General features: G+C 42.5%; 1 protein-coding gene across 2 annotated transcripts in view; it reads right to left on the minus strand.

Annotated features, from left to right (window-relative positions):
* GRB14 (growth factor receptor bound protein 14) overlaps window positions 1-16,172 on the minus strand; it is a 92,581-nt gene that overhangs the window by 34,276 nt on the left and 42,133 nt on the right. Inside the window, exons 3-4 of one of the 2 annotated variants that reach the window (XM_019522715.1) lie at window positions 12,398-12,519; window positions 9,446-9,520 (exon numbers count right to left, since the gene is read on the minus strand). In XM_019522715.1, the coding sequence (XP_019378260.1) occupies window positions 9,446-9,520; window positions 12,398-12,519 (197 nt within the window). The remainder of the gene's footprint in view (window positions 1-9,445; window positions 9,521-12,397; window positions 12,520-16,172) is intronic. The other variant, XM_019522716.1, reaches the window with a different exon arrangement.

Here is a 16,172-nt window from a genome sequence, read left to right on the forward strand (position 1 = left end):
TTTTTGATATGAATGTAATTTTTAGGTTACTTATTTTGGCCAAGACTGCTTGGTAAGCAATGATTAACTTGAGCATTCCTCCCCTACTTATACTTGAGAAAAGTAATTGCTAAGAATTAACCTTTGACAGGGGTATGTTTAGTGGCTGATAAGAAAAGTTGCAGCAAGCAATGGCAGGACAGCTAGAGGCAGCAGCTAGGGCTGTGCAAAGCTTTCGTCCCTGATTTGATTTGGTGGCCGAATCTCCGAATCTGAATCGAATCAGAGAACCCTTTAATCTCTCCAAATCGAATCAAAATCCTCCAAATCGATTCAGAGAGATTTGGTGAGTTTTTGGCGTGAATGGTGCAATGCTGGGGTACATGGAGCATCCCACAGGAGCGCAGGGGGTCCCCAGCACACTTGGCAGCAGACCCAGAAGTGGACCAGAAGTACTTCGGATCCACTTCCGGGTCTGCTACCGAGTGTGCTGGGACCAGGTTCGCCACCAAGCATGTGGAAGGCCCCCCGCTCTCCTGTGGGATGCTCCATGCATCCCAGCATCACAGTGATCACGAGCTGTGCCTGGTACCTTGAGGTATGTAGAAAAAACATTTAAAACTGTGTCTATGTCTGAATCACTGATTCTCTGAATCATCATCGAATCTTCAGATTCGGCCAAATCGAATCAGGGACAGCAATCTGAATCAACTAATCGAATCACTGTCCCTGATTAGAGGCAAATCTGAAGTGAATAGGGCCTTCTTCACACACCTCCAGCAGCAGCGGCTGTCTAACCTGTTGAGCAGAGAAGTGAAAGCTGCATTCTTATAACTTAGGGCTAAAAGAAAATATCAGAACAATGATTTTATTTATTCTTATTATCTGTCTATATCTCAACATAGTTACTGATTACTTAGGTTTGCTTCTGCCTTTATTATACATCTTTTTGATTTTCTTTTATAACATACTTGTTGTCAGTGATAACTGTGATTTCAGGGCATTCGACCACATAGGTAGGCCTCTTCTATGGCAGGGGGAACTATACATTTCTAAGTGCAGAAATGGAGGAGTGCGTTAGACTTCTAGATGGCGAAATCCCCTCTGCTAAGACCTGGGAAAATGTAGGTGTGGCAGGCCATTGGTCAGGAAGGTGACCTTTGGAGCACATCGGTCTGTTCTTGGTGGTCAAGCAGCAGGCAGCAAAAAGGGGCTTGGGGCAGAAGGGCAAGCCTGAAGGTTTAAGAATATGTCAGAAGTATATCTCAAAAGGCACAGCCAGGCTGTGTCACAGTATGTTGAAGGCAAAGAGAATTTATAGCTTTGCTTGGCAGTTCATCCCCCATAAAACTCAACTGATGTGCTTTTCTCCATGTTGTCTACCTCTGGATGCCTCTGGCTTCCCCTGCTTGGTGTTTCAATGCTCATCTGCTTCCAGGGCTCTATGGATTATGTATTGAGAGCCCATTCTCTGCCTTTTCTAGAGAAAGCTGGAGAGCAAGAGGTAGATGTAGGCAGATACTGAGATGGCTGGGAGGAAAAAGATATGCGGCTGGCAAGATGACAAATCCTAGAAACATCAAATGGTTTGGCCAGACACAGAGCCCACAGGAACATGAATACAACAAACAAGGTGGATTGCACTTCTCAGGACTTTCCTACTCTGCAGTTGGAGGTGTGACTGCAGCATGTGCAGGCATACCTGAGCTACTTTTAACCTAACCAGCTCAGATGCTGAAAACAGGCAAATCGTGGCAGCATGAGATTCAGCTGCCAACAGGCCTGAGCTGACTCACAGCACTCATGCTGAAGCTCATGCTACTTCCACTTCTTAGCTGTTTGTAAGTACTTTGCTAGATTCAAGCCAGCTCACACATGTGTATGCATGCTGCAATGTATCCCTGGACTACAACACAGAATCGCAACCTGAATTACTAGTTCAGCTTTTCTAGAGACTCAGGTAGGCTGATACAACGTAGTTTATACTCTGTATTCTGAGATTCTCCCCAAAATAATACTGGGTGCAAACATTTTTAAATGAACTGCCATGCAGTGAAGCACAGTTTAGCAGCAAAGGTAAAATTCTATAACAGATTTTTGGTCACAGAATCTCAATATACAGTAGCTTGGAAGCAAACACCCTCATTGGCATAGCTCTTCATATACAGGACCAGAGCTTAGAGAGGTTCTCAGTAAGATGTTTTCCTGCATTGCTCAGAGCTACAGAAACTCAAATCTCCAACTGCAAGGTAACAGTTGGGTAAGACAGTTTCACTTCAGCAGTCTGAAGCACAGTTATGCTTATGCTAAGCACAGCATGTTATTATGTATTTAACAGAGGCACATGACACTCTTTAGCCTGGAAAAGCGCAGGCTCAGGGGTGATCTGATGGCCACCTATAAGTTTATCGGGATGACCACTAGTATCTGGGGGAACGTTTGTTCACCAGAGCGCCCCAAGGGATGATGTGGTCGAACGGTTATAAACTACTGCAAGACCGTTTCAGGCTGGACATAAGGAAGAATTTCTTTACTGTCCAACCCCCAAGGTCTGGAATTAGCCTGCCATCGGAGGTGGTTCAAGCACCTACATTGAACACCTTCAAGAGTAAATTGGATGCTTATCTTGCTGGGATCCTATGACCCCAGCTGACTTCCTGCCCTTTGGGTGGGTGGCTGAACTCGATGATCTTCTGAGGTCTCTTCCAGCCCTAATATCTATGAAATCTATAAGCACTGCCTTGTGACACATTATTATTCTTCAGGCACATTGATAGGGTTAAACACTTGTACTGAGAATGTATTTTATTCCTACAGACCACGTACAAAAGGAGCTTTGGGAAAGTTTGAAAGACTCAAATGTATTTCAGGGCCATCAGAGAAGAAGAATCTCAACAATCTTCTAAAATTGTTGTAAAATGTTAAAATTGTGCAGATTATATTAATGACTTCCAGGCCCTTAATATAACAATCTTCACTAGGTTCCTTGCTTCCTGCTGGAAGGATGTTGATGATAAACAAATTTCTTAAAATCAGTAAACCAAAAGTGAAGAGCAATATCAAGCTCAGTCTAAGCAATATATGTTGTACCCATATTAGTGCTTTATTTTAACTTGATAACCCTAGTAATCCTGGAAAAGAGTGAGACCAAATCTCCATTGTTCTGCCTAGGATAGCAAGAGATTATACGAAAAGCCACATTGGGAATAACACCAGACAAAATCTTTACTATTACAAGAAAAGAACAATGACACTAAACAGGGAGAATTAATTCAGTATTCAACTGTTACAAAAACATAAAAGATGGCAGAATGGATAACTTGACTGGATTTTTTTGCAAGTGTGTTTCAGACTAAAGTATCAAATGAGAAGAAAAAATCATGGCACTATAAAACAACAAAAAAAATTAAATAGGGAGCAAAACAACTCAGGGTAAGAAATGAAAGGGATTAGAGGATTCTTCATGGAACTGAGCTGATTGTACAAAAGGTAATAATAAGCAAGTCATTTTACTCTGTGGAGATGAGATATTTGTGACACTACTTGACAGTAGCAATATGAACATTATGACTTGGTCTGAAGATATTTAAAAGCCCGTGGCTGTCCCCCAGGCACCAGGGAGCTGCAGCTTCTCTCGCCTACATCCCCCACTAGTGGGGATTGCTATTATGGTGGTAGCAGTGGGGATCAGAGATCATGGAAAGGGAAGAGAGAGCTCCCACTGCAGGCGCAGCACAATCAATGAGAGCCTTGTGGAAGTGAGAGCCAAGCCATGGACCTCAACAACCCCCTGTCACCTCAGTTAGGGAAAGACATTACACGTACACCAGTTTAAGTGATCAGAAACTGGTTTAAACCTGTAACAGAACAGATGTTCAGTGCACATAAACCAGTTTGAAAATGGCTGAAACTGGTTTGAGATAAACCTGGTTAAATATAGTATCAGACTTAAGTGATTTGGGTCAAACCTGTTTATGCAATGTCTGTCCCAGCCTCCTTCCTGGTTTAACTTAAATCAGAGTCTTCCAGCATCCCAGATGCTTTGCCACTCTGGGCAGGGCTCTGCTCTCTGCTCCAGCAAGGCTGGCCCCTCCCCTCTGCTCCCTGGCTGCAGCTCTGACAGAGACTGCAGATACACCAGGGTCTGCCTAGCTAACTCCTGCTCCCCCTCCCTGCACCACTCCCTGCTCAAGCAGGGATTCCCCCCTCCCCTCTGCCTTACACAGACACCTCTCAGCATTAGCTACCAGACCACATGCTGGCTATGGTCCGTGCTGTAGAAGACAAGACAAAGATAGACAGGACAGTGTCAGCTTATGGCTTTTTGGAGCTAATCAACAGGTAGTTGGTAATGTCCCTCTGTTCCTTCCTTGGAAAAAGTTGTTTAAGAACAGCTTAAGCTAATAAGAGAGGCTTGGGTTTTGCTGATGGGGTGATAAATGCTAATAACTCCCTGTGTAACTCCCTGCTGTTTAACTCAATGCTCTGTTATCAATGGTGGAGGGGGACCCCTCCCTAATCAAAGTGTCCTGCTGTGGCCTGGCCATGCCCCCCACCCTCAGCTCAGCACTATGGAAGGGAAGAGAAGGCTGCTATAGTGACCCCCAGCTTCTAGCCTGAGCAACTGCCTGCATTTCTTCAGTTCAGATGGGATGTCTCTTCATTTACAAACCACTTTAGCCTAGTGAGTTTAGACTAACCTAAGAAGACTGAATCAATTCAGGCTCAGAGTTTTTTAATGTCTGCCCCTAGCTCTCCTGGCTGAAGAGCATGCTACTAAATGCATTTCTGGTGACTCTTCAGCACTTCAACCAGGGACTACTGCATGACTGTATACCCCTCACAATGCCATAAAGTGCTGTAGTGCTTACAGTGCTACAAATGGAGGCAGTGCCAAAACAAGAGGCAGAGAGTGAGTAAAAAAAGAAAGTATCCAGGGACCAAGGGCTGAGGGATGCCAGGGGTAAGGGCTGAGGGAAGAAATGAACTGGGAGCTGGATAGAAGCTAGGGCCTAGATGAATCAGAATACTGGGGGAGCATCTAAATCAGATAAAAAACAGGCAGTAGTATGGGAAAACTAGTACCAGTGGTGGTAAGAAAACTAGAATAGGAGCCTTGAAGGAAATCTTGGACTGAAAACAGGGATGGAGGGAGAAAGAAAGAGGAAAAAAACCTTGAATTTACACAGGAAACCCGAAGTAGGAGATGAGGACTGGGATGAGAAGTACTCTTAGCAATACAAAACACAGAAGCACAACGTATGAAGGAAGATTCTACGGCAGTGCTCCCTCAGCCTTCCCTCACTAAGCCAAATGCAGAAGGAGCAGCAAGCAGTTACCTGGACAGTGTGTGGCATGGAATGAAAAATGTTCTGGGAACTGTACTTCTCTAGAGTGATGGTGGAGTTCTTGGATGCTGAAGGGAAATTTCCCTCCCCTTCCCCCCACCCCCCAAAGCCCACGTAAAGAGGAAAAAAAGCTACTGATTTCAGCAGGAAAAAAAGGAATAAATATTCCCCACCCCCTCCGCCCCAGCAGTAGTGAATTGTACTGCCACTAGAGAACTACTATTCCAAGAACATACAGCCAGGAAGTGCAAGCCAAGCAGGGACTAGGGCAGTAGGCATTGCTCTCCTTAGGCAGCACCTGGGGCATGTGCCCTACTCACTCGCCCCACATTATGCTACATTATGGCAGAAGAAATCAGGCAGCAGTGAGCTTGTGGCAAACATGGTCTGAAAGGTCTGTGACCAATAGAGTATATGCCTTCCACCTAAGGTTTCCAAGACTCGATATTCCTCAGCTGTCTATTAAACCCAATGTCGAAGTATGAGATGTTTCACCTCCCTCTAGTGTGGCTGTTCTATGTGGAGAATAGCTCCCAACTACTCCTATCAGTTTCTCTGTTATCTTAAGTGGCAGACAACTGGGCTATGAATCTAAAAGTTCCAGCCCTATAGATGCCCCTTGTGAGTGCTTCCATATACTGAAATTTCAGAGGCAGGAAGGGGGGTGGTATTTATTTTACCATTATGAAAAACTGACTATTAAAATATTTGTTTTACACCCTAAGCTAAGAGAGAAAGTTAAGTTTGCTTAGTCAAGCACTCAAAAATTAGGGAATGTCAGAATTCAGGTTTTCCATGCAGCCTTAAGTAATTTCCCTTGGGCAATTTTAATCTGCCATTTCTTAACTTTCAAATGCTTGACTTTTCAACCTAATTCTGCTTTTAACTTAGGGGAAGGGTTTCTGTGTGTAATATATATTTCAGGTGTCTAGAGAAGAAGTACACTCTTTGCTTTAATATATTCCAAGTGAAAGATGGTTTCATTGCTTCTGGAAAATGACTTGGACATGTGCTGTCTACAATGCTTTTTCTAATGTATTCACATTATTCTTAAAAGGCTATTAAAAAGAAGCAGCTAAATTAGTCAATTCAAGATTTGCACTCTGAACTCAAAGTCTACCTACAGAACCTGAATATCAATTGCATATATGGAAGAATGAGGTTGAAGAAAATAGAGCAATCCCCAAAACTGGAGAGGAAAAAGCATAAATCACCAGAATAATTTCACAGCTTCTAAATTGTGTAAGTGTTATTGTTAAGTATAAAGAAAATGAAGTTTAACAATGGATATTTTGCATGGTGAAAAAAATTGTAGCCCAAGTATCACTTCAACTGAAAATGTTGACCGTCACAAGATGCCATTCATATAAGAAAAAGAGAATATTGGATTCTACAAAAAAGCTTGGCTACTTCTGGGAGTTCCTTCTGTTTCTGATTTTGTGGCCTGTCATTGTATGGCAGGGTTTGCAGTGACTATTTTGGAGAATTCTTGGTTAAATGGTTGGCTGCGAATCCAGAAGAGCTGCATGAGCCAGTGGAGCCCTTCCAGCCCAGCATTCCTAAAATCAAAAGCAAAATTCACACCAAGTCTAGGGAGATGACATGTCAACTTGGATAACCCAAGCCAGCATAAAACAGTCTCATTCTACCAATCCTATTCATATGACAAGTCTCTACTACTATTGGAAACTTAACAGAAAGTACACACACGAGTAAAAACTAGCATCAAAAAATCTTTTCTTTTAAAAATGACTAGTTGTGCCATTTGCATGATTGTACAACTTGCTGTGCACATTTTAAACCACTAGGTTAGCATGCAATTAATTCAGCAGAAATAAGTAAGCTACATTCATTCATACTACGGAAGCAGTAGTTTCTTAAAGAGAATCGTAAGTGAAGCAACAGAATCCTCTACTTATATTTCTGAGACGGTCTCAGGTTAAAAATCCTTTATTCTATAAATTTTCTGTTTAAAAGTTGCCATATTGAAGAAGAACCAGGAAAGTGATTTAATATGAGCTATGCTGACTCCATGCAGAATGCACGTATGTATGAATGTACACACGTGCTGTGCATTCCTAAAGCACATGAACATAAGCCATGCACACACACGCACTTACACACACCCCCATCCTTGACTATTCAATCAATATACTGGACCCTTTTGTCCTTTTTAGGTTTACAGCTCTTTGGGCAGAGACTGAAGCCTTCTTTCTGTTTGGAAGACATGGAAACTATCAAAGATGGTAATTCCAATAACGAATGCATGTCTATGTGAAGAAATGGTGTGAAATCGGAACATTTTCATATATTTTAGCTCTCTAATTTAAAGACAGGAGCCAAAGCACTTACCCCATTATTTTCTTGTACCAAAGGGCAAACAAAATGTTTAAACGCACAGAGAAAACATTTTACTTGCTTATGGTTCAAACCACAGAAAACTATAAGAGTTTCAAAAATGTTGTTGTAATCACTTGTAAGCATTGGGCTGTTAAGACTAATGTCCCTCTTGATACTTGACCAAGCATATCACAAATAATATTGCAAGTCCATTATCTTGTCTTAATGAAAGAATCTAAGGAAACAGTGATATACTGTAAACAATCTATTGAATGGCTTTTGCTGAAATGTGCATGATGGCTAGGGAATTCACAAGGGTATGCTGTACTTTGTTTTTTAAGTATTATTAAATCAATTAAATTAATTAAGCAGACAATGTCATGTAAAAAAAAAAGTTGTGACTGAAGACATTCGATTTTATAACTATTTTTGATTGATTACAAATCAGCTGTTATCATATGCCATGTACCACTTTTTTTTATTTTGAGGTCCTACTCACATCTGAGTGCTCTATGGGCCTTGAATCTGTTCTGTGCAGATTTTTTTTAGCAGTTAAGTTTTAGAAAACAAGCCTTGACTATATTCCCTTTTAAAAAAAATGATTAGGCCACCTTTTAGAACAAGAAATACTAAATATAGTTAGCACAAATTTTGAAAACTATATACATAAAGTTAGGTTTTAAAATCTATATTTAAGGACTGAAAATGGTCCAATTTCCAAAGCTCAGTGCAGATACTCAGCAATTTAAAAATGTTTTATATTAGGACCTGAAATTGGCTTTAAGTACTTAACTTTAAAATGCCAAAGTTGAAACATTTTGATTATGCCTGGGCTGAAAATCAGATCTAGATTTCAGCTGAGATGCAATAATTATATACTATACATGGAAATTCATAAGAAAACTATAAATTTCATGGTATAGAATCTAATTACTGGGGGGTCATCTTAAACTCAAGATCATCTTGGATTCAAGTAAATACAGTAATTTGACTGTTTCCTGTAGCATCAATGACAGCTTTCCCATGTGTCAATATTGATAATTCTAACTTAAACCAATGGCAAGTACACATATCACTGATGCATATTACTTACACTGATACATATTCCTTGTTTTCTTAGAAAAGACAGCATGCACTCCTTGCTGAAGTTGTTCAGTATGCCTCCTTGCCTAGCAAGGGACTGCTTCTTATTTTATAGAACTTCTATTTTATAGTTAAAATGTTGATTCCAGCAAACATTTACAATATGCTAAGCACTGAGTAAACATACCACTTCAGTATTCTACAAATTAACAAAATTTACTGGCAGAAAGATTTCTCTCTCATGCTAGTTAGCCTAAATTTTAATTTCATTAAGTTTATGTCTTTACTCCTAATTATATCCGCTTGTGTTATGTTAACTGATTCCTTGGTTTCCTTTATATACAGCACTGTTATATATGTGCTCATTGCTGTTTCTCTGTCAGATAAAGTAGGTTTATTTAATTTTTAACTCAATTAATGCAAGTTATTCCACCCATTCCATTAACCTTTTGGCTACATCTGGTTCTTCTCAGAACTCTCTGATTTTCAAACTGTATATAACATTCCAGGCAATCATACTAGAACTGCATAGAGGTGCGGTGTGAATCATGAAGGCAACGTAGCTGAAATCATGCAAAAGATATCACAATCCTATCCTGTTATAAAACCTCTTCCCACATGCTCATAACCAGAGTACCTGAAGTTCTGAGATATTTAGCTCTACATTGGTTTACTTTCATGTAAATATTACATACCTGTAATATCTCTGTATGGCCTATAGCTCCACTCGTCTCATTTGAAAAAGAAACCATGTGTTCTGGGAAAAAACTCTGTTAAAATACAAAATTTTATTAATAAACATCTACAAAAGCCACTGGTGTAACTAGGGGTGGGCAAGTGGGACAGTGTCCCCAGGCGCCAACTTAAAAGAGGTGCCAGAACTGCCCCTCACTTTCACAAAGTCCACCCCCTGGCAGCAAAAGCAGCCCCCTGGCATTGCTTTTGCATCAGCACCTAGATGCACATACACTGTGCTGCTACTGTAAGAGCAAAAGCGAGGATTAGTGGACCATATTGTGGCTGTGGCAGTAGCAGCTGGAGACTGCTTTTGAGTCTCTGACATAGGTAAGACTCCTGTGAGTGCCCCCGCCCACTCAAAAACCCCACCTTTATAGTGGCACTCAGCAGTACTTCTACGCTTTCAGGTTTTACTCAGGGTGCAAACCCTGCTCATTACATTTCTGATAAAAGCAAATACAAAATTTCAGATTTAAGTTGGGCATAAAATTAAAACTATCAACCAAGATACCCCAGAACATTCTCATTCCCAAAGGATGTAGGAAAGAATAGGGAAGAGCCACTGAAATAGCTTTGTATTTGGCTACCTTGTAAATTCATCTGCCAAGTTTGTGAAGGGAAACAAGACACTTTAAGGATTGATGGTAGTGAAAGGCAGATAACAGGATTAAGGTCTGCTTTTAGTTTGCCAGGCACACCTCCCCTGAAGCCACAGGGGCAGATGGGGACAAGGTGCAGCTGAAGTGCCTGGGATGGCAGCAGACACTGGGAAGGGCAGGTCAAAAAGCAGGCGCAGGATGGAGGGCCTGTCCCTTGCTGCTACTGTCTCCAGATGACCCAGGCACATGGTGGAGGCCCAGAGCCATTCCTCTTCCCACACAGTATTTGATGGGCAGAGGAGTGGCTGAGGGGAGCAACTGCTGCCAGATGTGGCCAGGAACAGCAGTGGCAATAGGGAGGTTCCTCCTTCCTGCACCTGCTGCTTACACTACCTGCCTACTGCTTTTTGTGCCAGCTGTTTGTTCACCTTCTCGCTTCTCTCTTTTTTTAAGGAGTAGGTGCTAGAAAGAGAAATCCATCCACCATCGCTTCCAGTGTTCCTGGTTGAGCCCGACTTCCTGATCTGCATCCGGCAATCCACAGGTGGAGCAGAGCAGGAGTGGCTCTCAGGTTTCTCCCATGTCTGTATCAGCCAGGGACTGTGGCAGTGGTGGCGGAGGAGGATTTTTCTTCCTATGCCTGCTCCTAAGCAGCAGGGGGAGGGATGGGGATGGCAAGGAGCAGGAGATCCACCAGCTACCACTGCTGCCTCAGGCTGAGCCCAGCACCCTGTACAGCTGCAGTTCCTTTCTGCAGCAGCTTTGCGGCTCTCCCTATACCTGGAACAGCTGGGGAAAGCTGAGGCAGAAGGTGAACCTCCACACCTCCTGAGCCTGCTCCCTGCCCAGCTCCCTTGTGTCCCCCACCAGACTGGGGGCTCCAGCTACAGGGAGAGGCTATGCAAGTTTTCAGGTGCAGGCAAAGACAGTGGCGAGTGTAGCAGAAGCAGAGGGCAACCCCAACTACTGTTCCCCACCTGGATCCACCCCTACTGGTTAAGCAGATGGACATATAGGCCAATGCATTAAAATGGAAGGTTTTGTTATAGTTTGTATGGAATTTTCCCTTCAATAAAAGAAAATAAATGGAATAAACTGCCAAAATATTTGATTTGTATTAAAGAAGTTCAATTAATGTATTTTTACTTATTTTCACTAAGGAACAAACAAGCCCTTTTTTAATTAATTGTGAACAGTTATTTTATATGGTACAGATATGAATGAAAATACAATATAATAGTTATACTATGAATCAAAACCTCAGCTGAGGACTTCAGCATAGCTATGCATATTTATACTAACTGAAGAGGTGCCCCGAAATCCAAATATTATAAACCAGACCTTACAAAAGGCTTAAATGAAAATTCCTCCAAAGTAGCTGATGATATATTATTTTTAGGATTAATTAAAACATATACATTTCTGATTCCTTTGAAATGAAAGGAATTTTGATTGGAGCCACTCAATTCCTACATACGCATCTTGGCCAGTTAGTCAGTGACAATCTATATTTTTCATATGGCTTCATGGCTGTTTTGCCAACAGCATCGGTCAGCCAAAACTGAAAAGCTGGAAATCATCTTCCATGGCTCACACTCCAAGCCCTCATAAACATCAAATAATTTAGTAACATCTCTATGAAGCAGAGAGATAGAAAACTAAGGTATAAGAGATTAGGTGATTTGCCTGAGGCAATGAATGTTGACTATGAGCAGAACTTAGATCTCCTGTGTCTTTCAGTGTGCATCCTGCATTTTTGCACGTCATTTGTCACTTAGTTACATCTTTGACAAAACTGATAGTTGATAGATTCTCCCTGAATTGCAAATGTAGGGGAGAGATTTACTAGTGTCCCGTGACTTGATGAAAACTTCCTTCAATTCTCTGAATTTCAAAAGCTTCAAATTTCTTGAAATTTAAGCACAAGCCTAGAAAGAAAGTTAAATAGATTCTATGTGAAAAGGGAGTATTTTTTCAGTCCCTTACTGAGTCTAAGGCTCCCTTATCAAGAAAAGACCTGACCAGCAATACCTGAATAGTTAACACACACACTTAAATATATACATATAAAATTTTCCCAGTTACCCTTCTGCTTTCCTTTCTCAGTATCTTTCTCCTATGTGATTAAAATTAATTTCTTCTGTTAATGTTAGTTAGTATTAGAGCAATTTAGATGTCTTATAGATAACGGTAAAAGTTAGGGGACAGAGTGGCACCTCAGAGACTGTTTCAAAGAGGCATGAATGTGCAAAGGCAATAGGTTATTTCATCATATGCTCTCAATGAACAGATAAGCATTTCATGACTTACCCCTGGGTTTTTAAAAAACTCATATTTGGCATAATTTTTTCTGAAGTAAAGTCTGTTCTCCTCTTCCATTGCCCAGTTTGACAGAACTTCCACCACCAATTCATGGTCTTCTAGAGATCTTTCTGTAAAGTAAAGAAAAATATATAGCTCTGTACTAAAGTCCACCTGCATAGTGATTATGAAAAACTTTTGAGCTCAGACAAATTAAGGCTAATCTTTCTTCAACAGTAACTAGATAACCGGAATGCATTGTACTCATTATGTTTTGTCACCAAAATCACTGTTCTAGACAGTGCTCAAATACTGTGTTCCTAAAACATGACTGCCTGCGACAGGGTAAAACAGCTAATTTTATCTTCTACTTCCTTCCTCAAACACTAACATTTTAAAAGCTCTTCCAAATTGGAAAACAAGGTGCTGGCACTTCAAAAGCCACGCTATTACATACCACAGGTTTGTCAAACTTCTAACCAGCTAGGGGCAGCATGCCCTACAAGCTGACCGGTAGGAGATATGGCCCCTGAGGATACCCACTGCAGCATACCCCCGATACACTGCCCATTGTGGTGCCCCCCAACCCCCTGCAACACACATACACTGCACCGTGCACCTGAGTACCCATCCTCGTACTGCACTGCATGCCCTGATGCCACCCCTCTGCTGCACTACATACCATGAGGTCCCCTCCATTGCACCACGGATCTGGGCACCATGCCTCACAATAAGTTTCCCAGCCACAGGGTCCCACACTGCTCTTCTTCTCTCTCAGGTTCTTTGGGCTGTGGCCTACACCTATCCCCTGGGGCAGGGAAGGAAAAGCCGGAAGGAAAGGGAATCTGGAGATCCTGGCTGCTTCTGGACAGCCCTGACATACCATATTGCAGTGGTTCTCAACCAGGGTGCCATGGCATCCCTGAAGGTTTCAGGGGTGCCTCAGCATAGGTCCCACAACTGCCACCAGTGTATCTGGTTGGAACTGCCCCCATGCCTCACACAGCCAGACTGGGAGGGACTGCAGCATGAGTGACTAAACTACTGATATAGAATTGAAGTCTCCATCTTTCAATAAAAATAATATACACTTTGAAGGTATTCTGATTTCAGTGAGACTATTCATGGTATGCAAAGTTAAGTACACACACAATTCTTGCAAGACTGGGATTAAATTTGTCATTTCTGTATAATATTAGGATAGGTTTCTTTGAAAAACTTAAATACATTGTGTAATATCCATGCTATATAGAAAGTGGATATGTGTTTCAAAGTTTAGTGGACTACTTCTACATTGGAAGGAACTTGAAATAGTGAAGATAGCACAATTTATTTTTAAAGTGGCCAAAAATCTGTAACTTTATTGAATCAAATTTAAGGGATCACTAACACCTTCAATTTAAAATTAAATTCCAGTACACAAGCTTAAGTCATTTAAGTTATAAAGACCTCTTATGCCATTCTGTTCCAACAGTACTCTCGTTAAATCTCTTTCTCCTCCCCAGTATTGCCAATCCAAAAAAAAAAAAAAAAAAATCAAAAGCTAAATATAACCCCTTTTTTAAATTGCCTTCTGGCTTTCTTCAGTTTTCAAGATGTTCTCAAGCCCTGCTGTCCCAAGGGCTAAAGTCTTTTTTTTTTTTTTTTTAAATACGGGAAAAAAAGAATGAATGCTGTGATACTTACGTAGACTCTTGAAACCAAGAGTCTTTAAAGTAAGTCACTAGATACCTTGAGAGACTCAATGAAATTGTGAAACCTGGCAAAACTGCTGTCTAGTACTGTACAAAAAAAAATGATTGTATATGCAAAACAATGAAGCTGGAAATGTACAAATATACATATTAGTCAAAGTGTTTTTCTGTTGACATATTTCAGAAGCATCAGAATTAAAAACTGCCCTCTTAAATCAAAGTTTACTATGGCACTGAGAAATGTGAAGACCAAGTTTTCAGATGATTGGGTTTTCTACTTAAGGCACTTTAAAAAGACTTAACTTTCAAAAAGTATTCTGCTTCAGTCCTCTGAATATCTGATCCTTCTAAGGAGCTTCATGTTGAGCCCACAGAATCTGTATATATTTTTTGAAGATATTGGTCCAGAAAAAAATTAAAGGACTATGACTGAATCTCATTCCAACACTGGCCTTCACCATTTGTGGTAATTCAACACCCAAACTATCCATCTACTGAAGAGGCTCACCTACCTCTAAGACAGGGATGGGGAACATCAGGCCCACGGGCTGGATCTGGTCAGCTGGGGACTCCATTTCCCAGCTGCCTTTGCCCTCATGGCTTGCGCTGGTCTTCATGGAGACCCCAGCTGCAACTGCGTGGGAAAGCTCAGGCTGGGATTGCCATGGAAATCAGACTCCACCATGCCGACAGCCCACGCAGCAGAGCAGCACAGGGGGCTGCTCTGGAGCTTCTGGGAATGTGGGACGGGGACAGTTTTCTCCAAAGTTAGGGTACAGCCATGATCTGTAGCCTGCACGCTATGGGCAGGGGCACTCAGGCAGGGGATTGTGGCTCTGCTCCAGCTCCTTGCAGCAGTGACAGCCTCGCCTGCCACTTGCAACATCAGTCCCTGCCAGACCCGGATGGGGACGGCACGGCTGCCTGGACTGTGATATGGACACTACAGCAGAGCCACCTGCACCCCTGAGCCAGCTGCCAGTGGGCCATGGTTGCATAGTTGGCCTTCATGCAGCACTGCCCCCGCTCTGCTACCTGGGCAGCTATCACCTAAAAGATGTGGTCATTGTAGTAGCCCACTCTGAACTGTCAAAGTGTGTCCTCCTGGCCCCAAATGGCCAGGAGATCAGCCACCTCATCCACCCTCCAGCTGGGTCTCTGGTACCAGCCCTGGGCAGGCTCCTTTGCCTAGGTCCTGCCACTTGCCTCACCAGCAGAGATCCTGGTGTTCCCTGTTTAAAAACTGCAAATTCTTTGATTAAAAAAAAAAAAAAAAATCTGAATTCTCTGGTTAAAAATACTAAAAATTTGCATTTTTCCATGATTAAACTGAAATACAGAGAGAGAGAGAGAGAGAGAGAGAGAGAGATCAGTTGGGCAATATTTTATTGATGTTTACAAATTTTAAAGCAATTTGGAAGCCTACCAGTGCTTTAATCATATAATAAATAATAAAATAAATTCTAAACGTCTATATACTTTGGAGTATACATTTGGGTTTTTTATCATAGACAATCATAGCTCCCCCTGCTCCCTTCACTCACCAAGATGCAGGCCAGGCTGCAGCTGTTCTCACAACAGCTTTGTGGCACTAAGCAGCACCAAAATGCCAGTGCCCTGCCCATGCCTTTGCCCCTCACTACCAACCCACAGCCCTGCCAGTGCCACTCACTCCTGACCTGGAGCCCCTGCCTGCCCCCCATTCACCCTCCTGACAGCAGCTCCCTCCCTGCACCAGGACACGGGTCCAGCTGGATCTGTCCCACCCACTGCTTTGTGGCTCTGAGCAGTGCCAGCCTCTGGTGTTCTGTTCCCTGCACCTGTGCCTAGGCCCCAGCAATCCCCATGCCCCTCCTGGGAAGCCCCTGACTGGGGCTCAGGGTCTGGGCTGGGCAAGCCCCTTCCCTTCCAGACCAGCCTCCCCTGCACAGGCTGCTCCAGGGGGGCAGGAGGGCTCCAAGCCCAGCTCTGGTGGCCACTCCTACCTGGAGTACCCTCCTTCACATCTCTCTCTCTCTCTCACACACACACACGCACACATGCTGCTGCTGCCACCCTGGCCCATCACATACACCCATAGAAACTGCTGC

This window comes from Gavialis gangeticus, unplaced genomic scaffold, assembly GCF_001723915.1.
Source record: "Gavialis gangeticus isolate Ggan-Ray unplaced genomic scaffold, GavGan_comp1, whole genome shotgun sequence".
Lineage (NCBI taxonomy): Eukaryota > Metazoa > Chordata > Crocodylia > Gavialidae > Gavialis > Gavialis gangeticus.